This window comes from Gymnoscopelus microlampas (assembly GCF_963454915.1).
Source record: "Gymnoscopelus microlampas genome assembly, chromosome: 17".
Classification (NCBI taxonomy): Eukaryota; Metazoa; Chordata; class Actinopteri; order Myctophiformes; family Myctophidae; genus Gymnoscopelus; species Gymnoscopelus microlampas.
The window spans coordinates 18,123,280-18,141,999 of record NC_139954.1 but is presented as its reverse complement, the minus strand read 5'-3'; the positions used below and the strand labels follow the sequence as shown (position 1 = coordinate 18,141,999).

The window sequence follows — 18,720 nt, the reverse complement described above, 5'->3', positions numbered from 1 at the left end:
TTTTCTATAACAATTCTATTTTAATATGCACGTTATATCATTAAAATCATGTGAATTATTTGGGGGCCCACTTGCAATATCCTCATGGCCCACCAGTGGGTGAGAAGAATCTCTGCTCTAAATATCTTCATTTAAAATAGCTGTTAGCAGCACCCTGCAGTAGTGATTTTTTTGTGTGATGGTTGGTTACAGTATATAAGGCAGTATACACCAACAAGAAGTTATATTTTACTCATGGGGCCCGACAAGTTTCTTCTTTTTAGTTCCCCTATTCACACTTTTAGAACTACCGGGAACTTTTATGTTGTGCTTTTGTCTTTTTTTATGTTGCCATTTGATGCGTTTCAGGTCTACTACTTCTACTTTTATAAAATCTTTAAAAGTGTATTACTTAGTTCAGGAAACTCCATTTAAAGATTTAAAGATATTTTTTTGGTTAAAACAAAACGTTTTTTTTTGTGTTAAAAGGTTAAATATATATATATTGTTAAATATATTATACATTTTCAGGTAGGTGACAAAATCTCAGCCAATCAGGAGAGAGTATACCCATTTATCAGCTTCATTTTTATAGTGTTTCAGTTCAAGTTGTGTCTGCTCAAGTCACTTGTTTAGTCTGTATCCTGTCAGGGTGGACATGGAGACTCCTGACTGTATACTGAAAAACTGAACTATCAGAATTTAAACCTAGTTAACACTTATTTTAACCAAAGAAAATCACTTTACCGTATACCTTTAAAAAATAGCCGATCTGCAAGCTCACACTGTGTCAAGATGCAACACATTGTGAGCTTGTAGATCTGCTATTTTCTTCTTCTTTTTTTTCTAAATTTTTATCCCACGATTTTGTAACCCCATTTTTTACACCCAGTGCCAATTGTCTATGTAATCCTGGGCACTATAACCTTCCCTCTGCCAACCTAGGGAGGCCAGGGCCGAGCTCATGCCTAGATCTGCTATTTTCAAAAGATTTGTATACATTTTATACATTTGAAAACTTGTGAAATGGGACATTCTGCATATTGAGTACTTTCTACTTTTTGGTACTTTAAGTACATTTGATACCAATACTTTTGTACTTTTATACTCAAGTACATTTTGAATTCCGGACTTTCACTTACAGTATTTCTACACTGCAGTATTGGTACTTTTACTTAATAAGTAAAACATGTGAGTACTTTTTCCACCACTGGGAGTATCCCTTTAAACAACTCCAACCGCGACATAACGGAACAGTCCATTCAAGCAAAAAAAGGGAGACCCTACATCCTACGACAGTTTTCCAACGCCTCCCAACACCACACGCCAAATGTCTGCTTTTTTAAAACCTGGTGAATATTTTACATCCATATTTCCCCCCTAATTAATACAACTATATTCCGTGAAATCGAGACATTTGTCAATATAAATCCTTTTTTTTTTTAAGAAAAAGAGGGCCACCCCTTCAGGGCTATTCTATTTTTAGTATCAGCTGTTGCAATATAAAGCAGTGTTGCCATGTCCGCTTATTATAAGCGACTTTTTTTCTGTAGTAAAGTTGCTTGTAAATATTGGTTAGTTGCGAGTTGCGTTTTTTTTTGCCTTGTTTCTAGAGTGTGCAGTTCCTTATTTTGGGCTTGTTTCCTCATGTTGTTTAAACCAGTGGTTCTCAAACATTTTCAAGTCAAGGATCCCCAAATTAAATGTGTCTGCACTCTGACCCCCCCATCTGAAAACGTTTTCTACCAGGGACCCCCATACAAGATTTGGGTTGTTAAAATATATCTATAAATATATTTTTTTACTCCACGTTTTTCACATTTTCTTCAATATTCTTTTGAAAATAGAAGATCTAAGTTGTTTCTTTTGGACTTGTTTTCCTAGACCCGTTTGCTTATTTCTCACGCAAAATCCGGCAACATTGATATAAAGATTTGCTACACAACGTATTGTTTCGCGGATGTGCGACCAGCACACACTCCCGACTGTAGTGGGCTGGAGAACACACACACACACGCACGCATACACACACACGCACGCACGCACACGCGCGCGCACACACACACACACACACACACACACACACACACACACACACACACACACACACACACACACACACACACACACACACACACACTCCCGACTGTGGTGGGCTGGAGAACACAAACACACACAGAGATGTGGAATAATATGACAACGTGAAGCAATTCCTTTTTACACACGATATATCGGTAAGTGGCTCTTTTTTCTCGTTTTCTTTTTTTTTTGCTGAGAGAGAAAGGATCGTGAATAGGACAGCTATGGTCATAGTGAAGAAAACATTAAATATCCCGTATATATAGCCAGGCTACAGTAGCCTACAGCACCTCATAAAACCATCAACTTATCACCAGCATACACTGTATATATGTGTGAAGGCTTTAGATTACATTCACCTGATGATTCATTTCCACGGCAAAAAAAAGGCGCAGTTCAAGACATTTAGTTTGATTCAAGATAGAATATGGACGCCTAATATTCCATTTGCGGAAATTGCTTATTGCTGCAAAACTTCTGAGAAAAGATGAAGCAACCGAAATCCGTTATTCAGGGGCGGTTCTATCTTTTTTTCCCCCCATACTGTCGCACACATAGAAACATGGGCCTTGCCTTGCCTTTCCTTTATACCAGGGGTCTTCAACGTTTTCAGGCAAAGGACCCCCTAGCTGAGAGAGAGATGAAGCAGGGACCCCCTCTATATTTTAATTGTGTCTCAGATTTAACTGTTTTTGTTTACTTGGTCTGCTCTTGTTTCCCTCTACACCAAACACCTCTTTGCCAAAAAATAGCCGATCTACAAGCTCACACAACCCCTAGCAGCACGAGGCGTTGTGAGCTTGTAGATCTGCTATTTTTTGGCTAAAGTTCTCCTCAGAAAAGGGACGCCAGGGTTCAAGTGGTTAAGGTAAAAAAATAATAATCATATCACACAAAGATTTGACGGACCCCCTGTAGCAACTCTGGGGATCCCCTAGGGGTCCCGGACCCCCTGTTGAAGACCCCTGCTTTATAATATATATATATGGCCAAAGACATTTTCCAGAGGGCTGTGCAGAAACCTCACGCGTCTTCCTTAACCACTTAAACCCCATATGGGTAACTGACTGGAGTCCCCCGGGGCTCAATAGTGTCTTTTCTCTTTTCTGTTATTGAGGCGAAAGCTTTCGCTGAAAATAGCAGATCGACAAGCTCACATTCGGCTTGTCCATCGGCTATTTTCAGCGAAAGCTCTCCGCACAATACCGATGTGCTGGGGTTTAAGTGGTTAACCTGGTATGTATGTTATTATGGTGTTATTCGCCAATCGCAATGATCGACAGTAATATGTTTCTGTGGTTTTGTACGAATTTGACTCGCTGTGCAAAAAATAAACAAATCATATGTAGGCTACTGTGTGTGTGTGTGTGTGTGTGTGTGTGTGTGTGTGTGTGTGTGTGTGTGTGTGTGTGTGTGTGTGTGTGTGTGTGTGTGTGTGTGTGTGTATGTATGTGTATGTATGTATTAATGATGTATGTATGTGCTGTATGTATGTATGTATGTATGTATGTGTATGTATGTATGTGTATACATGTGTGTGTGTGTATGTATGTATGTATGTATGTATGTATGTATGTATGTATGTATGTATGTATGTATGTATGTATGTATGTTGTTACTGTTGAGGAAAATCTGTGGAGATTCTTCATGTATCAGATCATAGGATGAGATCATTCAGAAGCACCAGGCAGTCCACACACACACACACACACACACACACACACACACACACACACACACACACACACACACACACACACACACACACACACACACACACACACACACACACACACACACACACAGAGGCATATTCATCACTATTAATAGCATAGTGAAATCACCAGATAATTTGGCTATTAGGGGGCATGAGGAGTCACAGACCCCTCTTAGCCTCTCATCGCAGCTTCATGAAAATGTCAGACCTTGTCAAACCCCGCTGACTGAGGATGATGAAGTTTCAGAAGATGATGACGCTGTTCTGACTTGTGAAACATCGACTGAATTAAAAATAGCGTTATTAGGGATTTTGGTCACTTGAGCCTACCGTAGCACAATTGCGCTGCTGCCTGAAACCTTGTAAACCTATGTGCTTTGCAGAGAGGAATTCCCCTTAGAATGACTGGTAGATGTTTGGTTTCCACACAGGGAAAGGTGGAGCTTGGTTGAAAATCTCATCACTTCTTTAACTATCCATACCAGCCGGTAATGGATACCTCCCTTTACAGAGTATTACACGAAGGAGCTCTGAAAGAATGTCTGTGAAATGGCACAGCTCCTTTAAGTATGGGGTTATGAATACAAGCCGGCATGGTCATTGGGCTACATATTTTAATAGCTGGAGGGAAGTGATGGGAAATGGGCCACTATATAAGTCAGAGATTCAAGCTTTGAGCTTCCAGTCCACACCTAAACATTTGTCCTGCTATCAAGTGAATTTCTGTGGACCACTGCTACAGTAGTACTGCCGCATTTGATCAGATTAGGACTACAATGGAAACAAGTCCCCAGGACTTTTTGGGTTATGCTTTTAGCCTTAATGTCCTACTGTACCACATGCTGTTTACATTTCTGACTAATAATGTATTCAATCAATCAATCAAAAAGATTAAAGATTTGAAGTAGCATTTAATCCTGAATTAACTCCATTTACAATGTCAGTTCGCCATCCTTATATAGGCTAATGCACTTTTTTCTGGTAGGATTCCATTGATTGTCTGTAGTATAGATGAAACGTTTACATTTTGGATTTTCCAAATGGACCCATGATGAAAAATGTAATTTAAAGTAGCCTATCTCCTGCCAAATGGGAGTTCACCAGCAAAAGATCTGATTCAATGTGAGGAACCCACATAGTTTGAGTAAGCAGGTTGTGGGGTTTCACTGAATTGTCTGTACCAGTGGTTCTCAAAGTAGGGTCCAGGGACCCTCAGGTTTCCTTAAGAAGGTTCCATTTGGTTCCACACTCTTAGAGTTATGGAGGTATTTGAAATTAAGAAGTTTGAGAACCACTGGTCAGTGGGCTGTACCATAGTTGCTTGTATTTCAGTGGCATTGTGTGTTATACTGGGAAGTGAATGTTATATAATGGTCTACTGAGACCACAAAGTCTGCATCACATCTTGTGCTACAGTATGCTGCCCGATATCTTGACACACAATAACATTCTTAAAACTGAGGATTTGACTTTGCAATATTCTGAAGAAAACAAAATGGCATTCTCATTATATAATTGCACTTCAGGACATGTTTATTTTTTAAAATATATTTTTGGGGCTTTTCTGCCTTATTTATAGTGGAAAGTGGAGAAGTTCAGGAAACAGGGATTGAGAGATGGGGAGAGACATGCAGTAAAGATCGCCAGGAACGTGACTCGAACCCACGATGCACTCACTGTCAGGCTACTTTAGAGCCTAGGTGCTCGGAACGCCACGGTCCGTGGTTTATAACTATTTTATTTCATAGTTTAGAAGTATTTATATAGAAACAAAGCACTTTAAGGACGACTTCACCCATTTCTAACCTATCTTTGTATGATTGGCACATCACTAATGCTCATTAAAATATGGTACCATTTTTGTTAGCCTCGTTCCCAGCCTTTACTCATTTCCGAGGAGAAAAGCCTGGTCACAACCTTAAGCAAACAAACTATCTTTTTAGAACAATCACAACACTCGTTTCATTCACAGAGAATGTAAACAGATTTGTAATGCCTCAACGTCATTTCCTTGGGCGGTACTTCCGCCAAATTCCGGTACTTCCGTTTAGACACTCAACCAGCTAGGTCTTGCCCAGTGTGCATTTTTGTCTACTCGGTCTGTGTCTCAGAGGAGGGCTGTGGACAGTTCAGAAACCCGTCTACCAGTGACATCATTGATGGGGAATCCAAACTAATAGAAACAGCAGGCCTGAAAAGTTAGCATGCTATAATAGAAACCATTGTTCTCGCATAAAAAAAACCCAAAACATCTTGTTTGAAATGACCAAACCTGCCTACCGATGACTGTGTGTGTGCATGTGCGTGCGTGAATTAAACTAGGTGTAAGCCAATCTCTCACATTTGACAATTCTACTTTGTATGAAGAAGATATCAAGGACATGCTAGTGAGAGACAGCTCATTTTCCCTGGACAGCCACGTTATTCTTTAGATTAAAAAACAACAGCAGCATGTGGGAAGTGGCTAAATTATTGCATGCTTTGAAGTCAGGTGACATCTTTATCAGGACAGGGCCGATCAGAGAAGTTATGATGTGATACAGGAAAGCCACCAGTCATGAAGAAAACGTCATAGTTTATACACAATGTATCACAAACATTTTCATGATTTCTTAAACATCACTTTCAACTTGGCATCCCTACTTTAAGGCAGTACATTTTTGCCTCTTTCTTAGGTAATATTTGACAATTTGGCCACTTTTATAGTATTGTTTGTTGATTGCTTTTGACGCAGTAATAGTCTTATTTTTTGCCTCTGTACAGGCAAATCGCATATTTGCTATTTTCACTATTAGTAAACAGGGCTTAAGTGGTTAAATTACACTGTGGGTTTTATATTCAATTCATGAACTCGGGGTTCATAAATGATATTCTCCTAACCATATCAGGTCAGGACAAGGTTGGCTCTCAATTCAGGTCCAAAACCATCAAAATAACAGTTATGAGCTTTTGCTTTAACTGCTGCACTGAGATAAGGAACAGTTTGAACTCATTGAACTCATTGTACTAGCACATAGTTGCTAGTACAGCACAGCCTAGGGTGTGCTCCATGTTCCCCTGTTACATGAGCGAAATAACTGCTCTGTTCCCATGTGAACAGGGAAGACCCCTTATCCTTCCCTGTGATCAGTCGGTATTCAACAGCAGATTTAAACTGGAACTTTGTGGGTCCAGAGTGGAGCCAGACCGCTGTCATTATTGGCAAATTCTTTCAAAAGTTTTCGAACATTTTCAAAACATTTTGTTTTCATACACAAAATATTGGTCAAAACATCAGTTATCGGTTGTCTAGGTAGGACTATCAAAAACCGGGACTGGCATCGGACTCCGAATTCTGGCATCGGTTAGGCTCTAGTCCACGGCAAAAAAATTAGGCTACATAAACTATAACTAAGATGGAAATCTTGGGTGGGTTATTTGACAACATAGTCCAGCTGATGAATCAACTCTCTTGGCAACTAGATGTACAAAGACATGAAGAATGAGTAAGCTGTAGCCGGTCCTGTTTGGCTTTCATGAGGAAACCCCATATCCTTTCCCAGGACAGCCACAGAGTCGATAAGGCTACAGGACCACAAGCACAATGACTGATCAGCTGGCTGGCTGGAGGATGTTGGATGGTTACATGCAATCTTTTTCTGCATCCATGCTTAAAGGACAACTTCACCCATTTCCAACGTATCTTCATATAATTGGTTCTCACTAATGCTCAGGATAAAATAATACCATTTTATTTTTGTCTATTCACTCTGTCTCAGAAGAGGGCTGTGGACACTTCGGAAACCCGCCTACCAGTGACATCACCGATCACCATGTTTTTTTTTTTTTTTCAAACAAGATTTCAAATTTTGTATTTTTATTATCGCGAGAACAATGGCTTCCATTATAACTGTCCAGGAATAGAAATCCTGCAGTTTATATTAGCTTGGATTGATGGATTCCCCATTGATGATGTCACTGGTAGGCGGGTTTCTGAACTGTCCAGGGCATATAGCATTCTAACTAAACCACCGATTACCAATGTTTTGACCCATATTTGATGAACAAGAAAACAAGTAAAATATGCACTATTTTATTTAACGACTTAAGCCCTGTTAAAGAAAATAATAAAAAATAGCCAAACCACAAGCCGATCTTTATGATTTCCTATTGTTGGAAAAAGTTTAATAATTTTGGGAAACTTTTGAAACTTAAGAAAATAGGGGTGCCAGTTTGAAAGTGTTAAAACATCGGGACACATCTGCATAACCACCGATCGCCGATATAATTGCCATTGCAAATTACTGGTGTGAAAAGCAGGACTGGTGAGAGAATCTCAGTTCACGGTGCTGTTCAAGAGTAGTTTTTTCTTATACTGACAGGCTGGCTTTATGAGTGATTGACTGAATGACTGCGATCAACTGGCTGACTCTGAAAGACTGGGTGTCTGGCTGTAAGTCTCTCCAGCTCTTTATTAAACAGAAAATGCATTTTCAGGTCGGGACACCAATTTTATCCAATCAGGATAGAGAACTCAGTCAGGATACAGATTAAACAAGTGAAATTGGAAGTGATGACCAGGGCCGTCGCACGGGGGGTGTAAGTGGGACAGAGTTACTAGGGCCCAAGGAGGGGGGGGGCCTGGAAAATCCCCCCCCCCCAAAGAAAAAAGAAAAACATTTTTTTTTTTTTTTTTTGTCACAACTTTTAACTTTTTTCACAATTAAAATTACCTGAATGAAACAGATTTAGCGACCGTTGTATAAAAATAATGATTGAGGCTCTCTCTCTGCCTTTCTGTGGGCCCCTCTCAAGACAAAAAAGGTTTCGTCCGCTGTTACTACGTGGTGTGGATGAGAGATCAATTTGCTTTGCAGTTTGTACTTCCGGTTTAGAGCGGATACGGAAATGATCAGTGTGTTTCTATATATGTGTGTGTGTGTGTGTGTGTAAACTTACCGGATGCAGTAGGTGTGTCTAGACTCATATGATCACTGAACAAGTAATTGAAAGCAGTCTTTTCATTGGCTGAAAGCCGTAGCTGACTCGAAATCACTGAATGTCTGTCAGCTGCGCAGGCAGAACAGCGAAAATGAAACACACTGAAGTCAGTGACTGAGTGACAACTGAACTAAGCACAGCAGATACCTACCAAACAAAGTAAAAAGTCATGGCGCCTCCTTCCAAAAAAGGAAAATCTGGCTCTCAAAAAAGAAAAGAAAGACTAGAAAGAGAAAGAAAACAAAGTAGGGGCCCTAGGGGGAAACAACTCCTTACAAATTTCTTCCAAAAGACAGGTGAGCAGTGAGTGAACAACACACACAACTAAAGCCAGATGTATACGTTGTCGCATCGCATGACGGCTGTGCACACTGTGAAAATAGCCGATCTACAAGCATCTTGCTGCACCACATCTTGCTGTGATGCAACGTGTTGTGAGCTTGTATTTCTGCTACTTTTTGGCAGTGGTGGAAAGTAACTAAGTACATTTACTCTCAAGTACTGTACTTCAGTAAAATGTTGTATTTCCAATTTTCAGTACTATTACTTATACTCCACTACATCTCTGAGGAAAATATACTTAGTTTTACTCCACTACAATTATTTGAATACTTTAGTTACTAGTTTCTTTGCAGATTTGTATTATTATTACAAAACATACATTAACCTCTTCAGCCCTATAAATACTTTGGCCATCATTTGAAAATAGCAGATCTACAAGCTCACAACGCGTCCCACCGTGAGGCGTTGTGAGCTTGTAGATCTGCTATTTTCAAAAGATTTCTATACATTTTGAAAAGTTGAAATGGGACATTTCTGCATAATGAGTACTTTTACCTTTGGTACTTCAAGTACATATTGATTACTCGTGTAAATTTTGAATATCAAACTTTTACCTGTAACAAGCGTGTATATTTACATTGTGGTATTGATACTTTTACATAAAAAATCAGACTCTTGAAGTCTTGTTCAGTTGTCCTTTATTATACATTATATGATCCAAGCCCTTTGTCAATGTATGGTTGTCTTTTCTTATGCCCTGGGAATGATAAATACTTTATAAATGATAACAATCTCAAGTATGGTACTCTAGGCTACTAGAGTACCATACTCTGTAGGCTACTACAGTATGTTTAGAAATGAGGATACACATGTGGTTACATGTGCACAATTTAGTTATTTGGTTAATAATAAATGATAAAATAACATTTTATAATAAATCAGTAAAATCAGGCAAAAATAAGAATTAAATAACATAACCCTAACCCTATCCCTAAAACCGAAATAAAGCAACCAAAAAAACGAAAAGAAACTAACAAAATCCCCCCCAAAAACACAAATTTTTTTTTCGCACGCGCGCTGCGCGCGCGTGCGAAATGCGGGCGCCCGCGCGCTTCGCGCGCGGCCGCGTCGGGGGGCCCACAGAAATTTATTTCCCCAGGGCCCAGATTTTGGTGCTACGCCCCTGGTGATGACACAAAGAAATGAGCAGACAAAATTGCAACTGGAGCACTATAACAATGAAGCTGATAACTGGGTACTCTCTCCTGATTGGCTGACCTGAAAATGTATTTTCTGTTTATTAAAGAGCTGGAGAGACGCAGAGACCCCTGTTACTGAACAAACACTATAGCAAAGATTACTATCACAATATAGTGCTTTAATCTTTTAACAAAAAAACGTTTGTTTTAACCCCAAAAATATCACTTACCCTACCTTAATGTCCCCTTTGTTTAAAATATGTATATACTGTATTATTTCAAAAGATTAAAAAAAGTTTAAACCAAAACAATCACAATTTTTCATCAATTAAAAACAATTAGAACATCTTTCAAAAGTATTTCATAAATAAAATCAAACAATCAAAATGTGTCCATAAATAAATAAAAACAAAACGTTCGAGAATTAGAGTAATTAGCAGATCTACAGGCTCACAACACGGCATGAAATGACGCGTGGTGAGATTGTGGATCTGCTGTTTTCACTAGTTTGGGTCCCGGGTAAACGTCTAATGTCTCTTTTGGGTCTTGACTTGAGCTAAAAAGTTTGGAAACCACTGATTTACAGTATGAAAGGAAGCCCGATGGGGGAACTCCAAGAACACTCCAGACGAGCAAGGACAGTTATATTTTGGATATTTATGTTTCATAATATCACAATTTGACAATTTAATAAAAAATGATGTTAACCACATTAGCCTTGGTAACCTTGGCAAATTTTCAAAACACTTTTCTAGGGTCAGCTTAGCGAAAATAGCTGATCTACAAGCTCACAACACAGTGCGATGTGACGCGTTGTGAGCTTGCAATTTTTTATGTTTGTCGTACAAAGAAGTGTACAGGGCTTATATTAGTGTGTTAAGAAAATGTACCCCCAGTGTGTGTGTTTTCTTTTAAAAAACATTTTTTTAACAAACACTGGTCGGTTGGTTGGTTGGTGGTTGGTTGGTGGTTGATTGACTGGCGCTGACTGACTGGTTGGTTGACTAGCTAGTTGGCTGTAGAAAGGAAGGAAGCATCTTCCTTCCCTCCATTGTGCAGGGCAGGAAGGGGCGGACTGTAGCCATCTGACAGCTGTTTCCTGATGGATGAAGGAGGGATGTGGGAGTGGTGCTGCTGGTCCTAGTTTGACAGTCTTTTCGTCTCTCTCTAGTTGTGTCCACTGCTGCTGCTGCTGTTGTTGTTGTTGTTGTCAAACTTTGCCTGTGTGTTTGTGTTTAATGAATAGAATGGGATGGCCAAGGTTTTCATATTTTGATATCACCCCTCACATTCAAATAGGTCTAGGTGAAAGCGCTTGCCGCTTTTTAAGTCTTTTACTGATAAATGAGTTTGGCCTGTAGCTTGTAGAGACAGAGATATTTATTTGAGACTTGGAGTTGCCCTGTTATTGAGAGAATGTAATAAAAGATCCATTATTGAAGTAAATAAGCTTCCGTCATCTTTTACAAGGGGAGTTACATCACAGCACAGAGCTTGCCAGTGAAATCAGTGCCAACATGGACGACTTAGGCTTCAGTGAGAAAAAAACGTACCTCTGGGTTTCATATGCCAAAGGAGAAATATTAAAATGATTGATTCAATAATAATAATGTCTCCTCTAATCAAACAAATGGCTACCTTTTTTAAAAGTCTGGGTCTGTGCTTTGTGTGACACAGCATCATGTTCTGTTTAACCCTATTGTGTTATCTTTAATATTGCAATCCAATCATATCCATAATGTTCAAATCCAAACTACTCTGTTTTTTGGAGAACGGACATCCAAAGGAGACGGCAAACTGGTTTGTAATATCTCCACAGGCGGAGATATTGAAATCACTGCCACTGGTGCTTACTAAAGGGGGCTCCACGGACGGACATGCTCCACCAGAAACACCATATTTTCATAAAATCAGTTCTGATAGTAATTTTGTTAAAATCGTATTAATCAGTGTGGGGAAAAAAATATCTATGATCATCCCTTCAATCTGGGATATACGATCCTTACGCCAGTTGGCACGAGCCTGCTCTAGAGGGCCTTGACCATATAGGATGGAAGACAGTCAATGATGTTTGTTAATGATGATTATTGTGTTTATAACACACAAAAATAACAATTGACATGAACAAATTCAAATTATTGAATTTAATTAATAATGGTTGCAGTCCTAATGCACCTGACCATGGCCGCATCAAGTAAATTATGATGAAATGATAAGAAAACAACCGCTATTAGGATAGATTACTTCCAATAGCCTGGAGGGACTATTACTCTGCGATTGGCTAGTTTGTTGTTACACCAACTGGCTAACCAAAGGTCTAAGTTGATCACTCAATCAGTCATTCACATTTATAGGGTTAGCTCCACTGTTGTGGTCCAGCCAAAAACCTGAACTATTGCTTTAAATGTTGACATGTATGTGTCAAATTTCTTGCATCCCAGCTGAAAAACCCTGAGACTGTGAGTGTCATTTCTTAAAAGACTGTGAATGTGAATACACAATTTCTTAAATCCTAAACAGCTAAATTGAGGGAGATAAGAGGAATAGAGTAGGTTAATATCAATTAGTTTGATAATGATAGATATGATTTGATATGGTACATTGTATTTTTCGCTTTGATACTTTATGCCAACAATAAAGGACTCTCCCTCACCCCTTTTGTATTGTAGGTTATAGGTGTAGGAGTGCAACAGTTAGTTGAACTAATTAATTTAATAGGTACATTTTTAATGCAAAAGCAACATTTTTCTTTTTCTTTATGCAAGCTTGTAGCTCTGTTATTTTCACCAAAGCGGTTAATCAGACTATTCGATTTAGTCAATTACAAAAAAATATTTTAGATTTTTTTTCACGTTGACTCAGAATGTAAAATATAAAACAAATTGTATGAAAAACGTGCTTTTTGTTATTTAATATAAATCAAAAAAGCAATATTAAGAATCACTAAGAAAATAACCGATAGTTACAGCCCTGATTGTTGGCCATAAAGAGCTTAATCTCTCCCATCATGTCTGCCGATTGCCTCATCATCACCATGCTTGTGTCTGTGTTAGCTTCAAGCCTTTGTCCTCACTTGCCCCCTCTCTTTCACCCTTCTCTCCTTCTGCGAACCTCTCTGTGGTGAGAACGACAACCCTTTGCCATACTAGCAGCACGGTATCCCGTGAAAATGGGCGAGGATCCACAACACAAAGAACAAAAGCCCTTAGTCATGCTCCCTAGGAGATGTGATGACCATGTTGTATTTCTCAAGCTTTCCCACAACACAAGGACTTTCCCCTTCAGTCGTAGGTGTAGATTATGGTGCAAACAGAGACACTAAGATGGATTTTTATCAGGAAGCCTGCATCTCAGTTTTCAGCATGACAAACAAAGCCCTGACTCCAGTCGGTTTCCTACATCTACAGTAACCACTCATACCGTACCAATGTAGACACTTTTATTTTTGTTTTTAAAAAGCCATAATTACAAACTAGTGTAACCCATTTGTCTGAACCGTCATATTTCTCCACTGATTCTGTGGTTGTGGTGGCCTAAACGAGGAGACAGGGAGGAGTCCATGGCCTGGTTTCCTCTATGGGGACAAAAAGGGGGCTATAGCCAGGGCATATTATTCATTAGCCTGGGTTCCAATACTGGGACTAATTGAAGTAGGCTGGGCTTAGCCTATTCATGTGGTTTCCAATAGGGCTGCAACTATCGATCTACAAGCTCACACCGCCTTGCGTTGCGCGGCATTGTGAGCTTGTAGATTGGCTGTTTTCAAATTTACATTATTTGACAATTTGGCCAATGTCCTTAAAAGTCCTTAAATTGTCACTTTGTTGTCATCTGGGGGACCCCCCCAAAATCATGTGGGGACTCTCCTGGGGGTCCCGCCCCCCGGGGTGAGAACCACTGACTTAATCGATAGAAATACTTAATTAATCAAGACTATCGGTTGGCCTGGTTCGTTCCTGCACTGGAAAGCAGGCTAATGAATAAGACCTGATAAAGAGTTGTTTCCTACAGGGACTAACGAGGCTAGCCAGGGCTAATTCATTAGCCTGCTTTCCAATACAGGGAAACAGACAATTAGTGTAATTAACCCTAGCGTCCCTATTCTGGGGTGAATGGTTGCCTAAAATAGCCGATCTACAAGCTCACAACGCGTCACAATGCAGTACTCGAGTAAATGTACTAGTTATGGTCCACCACTGACTTATTGGATAGTAACATAAGTAGTATACAATAGTGGATACTATTCCAATAGTTCCAATAGTAATAAAAAATGCCTTTTAAATACGTTTTCTTACAAAGAAAGTATACAGACATTATGTACATTAAACAAATTCTACTTGAAATCTTAATAGACATAATATGTATACTGTAAGGTTCTGTGTCTGAAGGATGGTGTGTGGTGATGTGTTGTTTTGTGTGGTGTGTGGTATGATGTGATGTACATTATCCAAGAGGGTTATGAGCCCTCTCACTCTCTCTTTTCTTTTTCTCTCTCTCTGTCTCTCTCTGTCTCTCTCTCTCTCTCTCTCTCTCTCTCTCTCTCTCTCTCTCTCTCTCTCTGCTTTGATCCAAAAACCATGCTGTGGTTCAGGGTGTCCATAGTGATGAATAAGCAGCGGCAGCAGCAACCATAACACCTCTCTCTCTTTCTGTTTTTCTCTCCCTCTCTATCTGTCGCTCCCCCATCCTTCCTACCCCTGTTTGTCTTCCCCCCCCTCCCTACTCTTCTCTTGTCCTCTCGTCGTCTACTCCCCCCTCTCCTCTCTCTAGTCTTCCCTACAGGTGCGTCTCTCTAGCCACCTACTACCCTGCCCACCCACCTTTTACCACGGTTTGTGGCGGTAGGTAGGTAGCCATGGCAACCAGCGCAGTGCCTAGCGACAACCTGCCAACGTACAAGCTGGTGGTGGTGGGTGACGGTGGCGTGGGGAAGAGCGCGCTCACCATCCAGTTCTTTCAGAAGATCTTTGTGCCAGACTATGACCCCACCATAGAGGACTCCTACCTGAAACACACAGAGATAGACGGACAGTGGGCCATACTGGACGGTAGGTAGAGAGGTGTGTGTGTGTGTGTGTGTGTGTGTGTGTGTGTGTGTGTGTGTGTGTGCGTGTGCGTGTGCGTGTGTGTTTCCAAAAATATATATATTCAAAGATTTGCACATATTTTAACAATAAAATAAGAAATAGTAAATCTACAAGCTCATAACGCGGCACTCAGTGCTGCGCTATGATCTTGTATATCTGCTATTTTTGAATAGCCAAAAGTATAAAATAATGGTTATCGCAAAAAATCTAAAATGACCCACTGCGTTCCCGGATTGAATGGGTTAACAATAACATCAGGAAGTTACACAGGTAACCACTAAGTTGACCTCTGACAATATGATCGAGCTACTGTATGCTGATGATTGTGCCCTGGTAGCTCCACACATCAGAGGCTGGTTTACAGAGCAGTATGCATCTCCATGCTACTGTACAGATGTGAAGCATGGACCATCTGCAGCCACCATTTCAGAACCAACATCAACATGAACCAACATCAACTTAGGTGTTTGGTGCATGTCAATCGCATACCCAACCACAGATACCCGCACAAAGACCTCTATGGCCAGCTGCCCCTTGGTCAACGCACTGCTGGTGGGCAGAAGAAAGTAGAATCAGCGCACACAACACCGTGCAGCAAAGCGTGCAAAGAGGCATGCCCGCAAAGCCCCCCTGCTCCCCTCGGTATTGCTTTTACATGCCCAACTTCAACTGTCGGGCCGCAGGATCGGCCACCAAAAGACTAATAAAAGAAGATGGTCATCATCGGTCATGATGCCACACAACCAGCAAGCAAGCAAGCTAAAGTGTGTTTGTACAGATATATAATATAATGTACATGTATTTATACTGTATACTGTATGTGGGTGTAGGTGGGTTGTGGGTGTGTTCGTACAGTCAGAAACACTCCTGAGATAAGACTATGCCATATTAGATGGTACGGGTGAATGCATGCCTGTGGGGTGTTCTGTATATGTGAAAGAGATCGATGACGATTGTGTGCATTCATCAGCTGTACTGCCTGGGAGTTAGAATTGGATGCGATACATCTAGGGTAAAGGTTAGGTTAAAGAGAGATGGGGAGATGAATGCAATCAATGGAATGTTGACTCTTACCTATGCCGGCAATGGTCAGAGACAGTGCAAGTAGTATACCATCTGGGTGTTAGAACTGGGATTGTAGAAACTGGAATGTTCTCTCTTGTGTGTGAGCTCTCAACATTGCAGTTATGGGATTGACTGATTGATTGATTGACTGAATATTTTATTAGTCAGAAATGTAAACAGCATGTGGTACAGTCAGACATTAAGGCTAAAAGGATAACACAAAAAAGTCCTGGGGACTTGTTTCCATTGTGGTCCTATGTATTCAATCAACTAAAATGACACAATAATACGTGTCAACAACAAATACAAAACACTAGGCCTACAGTACAAAGGACAAAAAAGAAAAACGGCAGCAGTGAATTTACCTCACCTTATGGTCTCCTGAGTCCTGAGAGATGTTTTTTCAGGCCAATTTTTAAAGAGACCAGTGATTCACATCTTTTAATGCATAGTGTCAGGGAATTCCCTATTCTAGGAAGAGTTCAAACAGGGAAGAGAGAATAGAGACAAAAGGAACACACGCAGAACAGGTCAAATAGCAGATGGCACGGACAAATCAAATAATACAAAGTCCAATATACTCAAGGTGCACGATTAAAACATTTGCAATGAAGAGTTGGCACTACAGAAGGCAGAAATGCTTTTCGTGCAAGTGGACAACATATCCAGCATGTAAAAATAGCAGCAGGTAGGCTGTATGAAATCACAGTTTCATGTGCTTGTTTAAGTGGCAATACAACATAGCGACGGGGCTCAGCGCTTGTTCAGCATTTCTTTTCAAACTGGTCAGACAGAGTACTATGACTCAGAGTGTCAGTTCTGTCAGATAACTCACGAAAGATTGAACCAATATTATAGACCGAATATATTTAAGCAATGTAATAGAATGAGAATACAAGTGTGGATGTAATATTTTATTTTGGCGTTCAGGCTCTGCTATATTTTTTCTCCCTGCTCAGCACAATCATACAGCCATCATTAACCATTAAGAGCAGGGAGATAGATATACATAACAACCCCCCATGGGGAACAGAACAATAGCAGAGCCCACTGGTGGTGCTGGGGTGGTGGTGGGAGCAAACGCTGCCTACAACACCTATGAAACACAAGCAGACAGAACACAGATGAAGGTGAGCTTAAATAACCCGCCCGATTGGACAACTGACTGACGTGACTGCCACGTCAGAGTATGACGTACTGTATGGGTCTGCATGACGCTGTAACCAGCCTCATAGAATGAGCAATGCATGTAACCTATCTCGAGTGTATGCTGCCAGAACTAACTCGCAGGCTACGTATCATTTCTGTCAGATAACTCACGAAAGATTGAACCAATATTATAGACCGAATATATTTAAGCAATGTAATAGAATGAGAATACAAGTGTGGATGTAATATTTTATTTTGGCGTTCAGGCTCTGCTATATTTTTTCTCCCTGCTCAGCACAATCATACAGCCATCATTAACCATTAAGAGCAGGGAGATAGATATACATAACAACCCCCAACACTGCGGAACCACGAACGCCCTATGGTGAACGCTCACCGATTCATCCAAGCAGATATCCCACTTGACTCCTTATGGAGACAGTGACGAGATTGCCGCTAGCAATTCTGGATCATGCTAGGATATTTTAACATTATGTGAACTTCTATGTGAGCCATGGCTACAGACCGCCGTTTGGCAATCCCTCTAGAACCTTCCAGAGGAATTATTCTATCTGATGAGGAAAACTATGTGTGGGGTGACCTCCATTATTATGGAGTGGTGATTACCTCAAACCCATACCAATTGACCAAGCTGATATCCCATCCACCACAGACCAGCGACTGGGATCAGCGAGGACATACTAACTTTATGTGAACTAAAGGCCTTAGCTGCCATACGGCATAGCAGCACTTAACCATTCCCCTAATAACACATAGAGGAATATCCTATCTGATGGTAGAAACTATGTGTGTGGTGATTACCTCCATAATTATGGAGTGGTGATTACCTCAAACCAATTGACCAAGCCGATATCCCATCTTTTCCCCCAACACACCGAGACAAGCGCCTGGGATCGGCTAGGACATACTAACTTTATGTGAACTAAAAGGCCTTAGCTGCCATGGCATGGCAGCCTTAACCATTCCTCTAATGCCACATAGAGGAATATACTACTTAAACTTAACATGACTAAGTGTTCATGCACCATGATGCAAGCGCAGAGTTGATGCCCCCAACCGCATCACATTGGATGCCCCCAACCGCATCAACCCTTATGCTACCCAACCGCATCAGCCGTATGATGCTACCCAACCGCATCAGCCATATGATGCTACGGCTACC

At 40.5% G+C, this 18,720-nt stretch overlaps 1 protein-coding gene across 1 annotated transcript in view; it reads left to right on the top strand.

The window, feature by feature from the left end:
* Positions 1-1,967: 1,967 nt before the first annotated feature.
* Positions 1,968-18,720, top strand: part of mrasa (muscle RAS oncogene homolog a) — a 32,046-nt gene continuing 15,293 nt past the window's right edge. The window contains exons 1-2 of the mRNA XM_084084663.1: positions 1,968-2,213; positions 15,007-15,284. Coding sequence (XP_083940789.1) covers positions 15,092-15,284 — 193 coding nt within the window. The 5' untranslated portion in view covers positions 1,968-2,213; positions 15,007-15,091. The remainder of the gene's footprint in view (positions 2,214-15,006; positions 15,285-18,720) is intronic.